The sequence below is a fragment of the Bison bison genome, unplaced genomic scaffold, assembly GCF_000754665.1.
Source record: "Bison bison bison isolate TAMUID 2011002044 unplaced genomic scaffold, Bison_UMD1.0 scf7180017864289, whole genome shotgun sequence".
In the NCBI taxonomy this organism is placed as follows: domain Eukaryota; kingdom Metazoa; phylum Chordata; class Mammalia; order Artiodactyla; family Bovidae; genus Bison; species Bison bison.
In genome coordinates this window covers 11,628,532-11,631,903 of record NW_011494861.1, presented here as the reverse complement: position 1 = coordinate 11,631,903, position 3,372 = coordinate 11,628,532, and the positions used below count along the sequence as shown (strand labels likewise).

Genomic DNA, 3,372 nt, shown 5'->3' with positions numbered 1-3,372 from the left:
CCCCCATTTTGTGTAGTATTTTCACTTTCTCAAGAGTGTCCATGAGTTCATTTTTATAGAAAAGATACATTCTTTTTCATTAAAACAATCTGAACATATATTGTCATAAACACAAAGTGATTATCTCTGAATAGACTGTCAATGTTTTATTATTTTGGAATTAACCCTGGCAATATTTTTCAAGGTTAGTAATTTCACAAATTGGTAAATGGAAAGTGAAAGTTTCTAATTCTTAGCTCATGTTATTATGATGTTGTGCATCTTGGAAAGGACCCAAGGTGTGGAACATGCAGGGATTTCTGAACACTCAATCCTAGAGGTGGGAGTGCTATCACAGTCCCAGACCCAGCTGGTCAGGTGGAAAGCCCCCCTGCCCAGCCCACCTCAGTTCCTCGGGTCATCGTCATCGGCATTGTTTTGTTTCTGTTTCTCACTCTGGGGCTGTCCTGGGAAAAGGAAACCGAAACTGAAGCTGAATTAGCCTATGTAACTCTGACGTGGTTTGCTCAGGCTATTAAAGGGCTGAGCTGCCAGGGCTGGAGAGAGCTGAGAGCAGACAGGCAGCCGCAGCCAACCAGTGTCTGCAGAGAGCCTGGCACCAGAACCCACGGCCATGGTGAGTGGTGAGGCGGGTTTGACAGGTGGGGCTCTGTATTCCCCTGCCTGGTGGCATCTCCCAGGGGAAGAATGCCTACTATGCACAGGCAGGTAGAGCTACTCAAAGCATCCAGTTCCCTAAGTGTGAGGGGAGGTACAGGGCTCTTTCTAAAATCAGGGTCTGGGTCCTGAAAGGTGGCTTCTGCCCAGCCGCCAACTCTGAGATCCCTTGGGATCAGCACAGGGCAGGGGGGTATTTTATTGGAGAGTTGACATGAAGATTGTGGGTAATAGCTCTTCTGCTCCCTTGCACTCTCCAGTGCCTGGGGTCCCCATCTCCGTGGGTGGGAAGGGTGGAGAGGAGGGAGCTGCATCCCCGGGGTCTGACACTCGTCCCACTGCCAGTGCTACACGTGCAGTAGTCCCAGGACTTCTGAATCTGTGTGATGCCCACAGGGCGGGGACCTGACGGTGAAGATGCTAGGGGGCCAGGAGATCCTGGTGCCTCTGAGGGACTCCATGACGGTATCCGAGCTGAAGCAGTTCATCGCCCAGAAGATCAATGTGCCTGCTTTCCAGCAGCGCCTGGCCCACCCTGACAGCAGGGAGGTGCTGCAGGAAGGGGTACCCCTTGTCCTCCAGGGCCTGAGAGCTGGCAGCACCGTCCTGCTGGTGGTGCAGAACTGCATCTCCATCCTGGTGAGGAACGACAAGGGTCGCAGCAGCCCCTATGAGGTCCAGCTGAAGCAGACTGTGGCTGAGCTCAAGCAGCAGGTGTGCCAAAAGGAGCGTGTACAAGCGGACCAGTTCTGGCTGTCTTTTGAAGGGAGGCCCATGGATGATGAGCACCCGCTGGAGGAATACGGCCTCATGAAGGGGTGCACCGTGTTCATGAATCTACGTCTGCGGGGTGGGTAGGGAAGGGCCAGGAGGGCCTTAGGGAGGGCTCCCCATGCAGCGCAGTGAATAAAATTGTAGCAAAGCCAAATGTGAAGTGTTCATTCCACCCTGGCCAGCACCCCATGTCATCAGCCCTCCATTCGGCACCCTTCTGGTGAGATTGGGGGAAGGGTGGAGGAGGGAGTGGGTGAGGGGACTCAGGGTCACTGGGTGGTCACCAGGCTAGGGTGGTCAAGTTAAGGGACAAACCCTGTGGGATCAAAATGGTGACCCTCTGGAGAAACTGAAGATGTGTCCCCACCTCTTTGGGAAATTAACTTCTAGAGAAATAAAAAGAGGCAGGTCTGTTGAAGCCCATCCCTGTCTTCCGGTTGAGCCTCAGTCAGCCCTGCACAACTGGTCTCCACCTTCACAGCTGGGTCAGCAGATAGCAGAGGGAGGGAAAAGGCCTGGCTGGGTCCCAAAGGCCACACAGTGAGTGTCCCTGGAAGTGGTGAGGGGCTGAGTCCCTAGGGCCTGCCTTGGCCAGTTGTAAGGGAGGTTCCCCCACACCAGCTGGAGGCTGAGGGCCTCCAGGACCCATCAGAATACACTGTCCAGCCTTCATTGGTCTGGAGGGAATTGGGGACTGGGCCTTGGGCACACACATCACCATTAGGGTGAGCTGCTCCTTCAGAGTTCACATCATGGAAGGGCCATAGCCAGCAGGTGAGGGGGCACCCAGGATGGGGGTTCCTGTTGTTCACATGGATGGGAGGGGAACAAACTACACCTGCTTCCACACTAGATGCTTCTTTCTGTGCCAGTTTCCCAAGTGAGTCAGCCTTGGACAGAATGCGGTGGGCAGGGAGGGGGACACAGAACCTATACCTCTTGGGTATAGTCATGTGTCCATGACTCTGGGGACACTCAGATCTCAGCTTTCGGACTCTTCAGGGGCATTTGGCTGGAGACCCAGACCCCTTCTTTCTGATCTGTGGGAGTTTGCATCTGAGCTGGGGGACCCCCAGGTCTGGCTTGCCTGTGACACTTATGTAGACACGCAGGTGTGTGTGTGTGTGTGTGTGTGTGTAGGGGGACTCCTGGCTCTAGCCTCATTTCCTGGGCCCCCACCCTCACCTCTTTGTCATACTGTAACTTAACAAGTGTGAGCACGCCCTCTCGGTGACACCCTCCTTTCTTGAATCCCCTCAGCAGGGTCTGGGCGAGGTAGGGTCCTTCTCCAAGATGCCTCTGGGCTGCTCACCCTTCATGGCCTCTGGCTCAGAGATCTGTGGTTGGCTTGGATGAGGGGGTGTGCAGCAGACTCAGCCCTGGAGGAACAGAAGGGATCTCCTCTCCTCCCATTCCCACCATCTTCAGCTAAGTCGGGCTCTAATTTGCACACTCTGGATCTCAGTTTACCCCCTGGACCCAGCGGGAATGGTTGAAGAGCCTTGGGGGAGCTGGGAAGGGGGCGTGGCTGGCCGTCCATCGCTGCTGCTATTCCCACCTCAGTCAACAGGGGGAGCCCGCAGCCCTGCAGAGGGCCGGGAGCCGACCCGGGATCGCGAGGTGGGCGGGGCTACGCTTCGCTGCGACCAATCGCCGCAGCTCCCAGCCCGCATTGGTCCCCGGTGGCCGGTGGTCCCCGGCGGCCGAGCTTCCGTCCCCAGTTCCTGTGAGGGGCTAGGGTCCCCCGTCAGGTTCCTCTCGCCGGGGGAGGGGCGCAGCCCTTTAGGGCGCGAGGGGCCGCAGGGCCTCGGATCTGGCAGCCCCTTCCTGCGGCCAGGGAGCCCCCGCCGCCCCAGCCCTGGCGCAGCCTGGAGCCCCTTGGAAGTCCCGTCACGTCGTCTCCAGATTATGCATTAACCCGATTTCAGCCGCATTTCCTGG

General features: G+C 56.6%; 1 protein-coding gene across 1 annotated transcript; it reads left to right on the top strand.

The window, feature by feature from the left end:
• The first annotated feature begins 509 nt into the window (after positions 1-509).
• Positions 510-1,585, top strand: ISG15 (ISG15 ubiquitin-like modifier). The gene is made up of 2 exons (XM_010850022.1): positions 510-616; positions 1,054-1,585. Exons 1-2 carry the CDS (start codon positions 614-616, stop codon positions 1,513-1,515), a joined length of 465 nt encoding a protein of 154 aa, XP_010848324.1. The 5' UTR covers positions 510-613; the 3' UTR covers positions 1,516-1,585.
• The last annotated feature ends 1,787 nt before the right edge of the window (positions 1,586-3,372 follow it).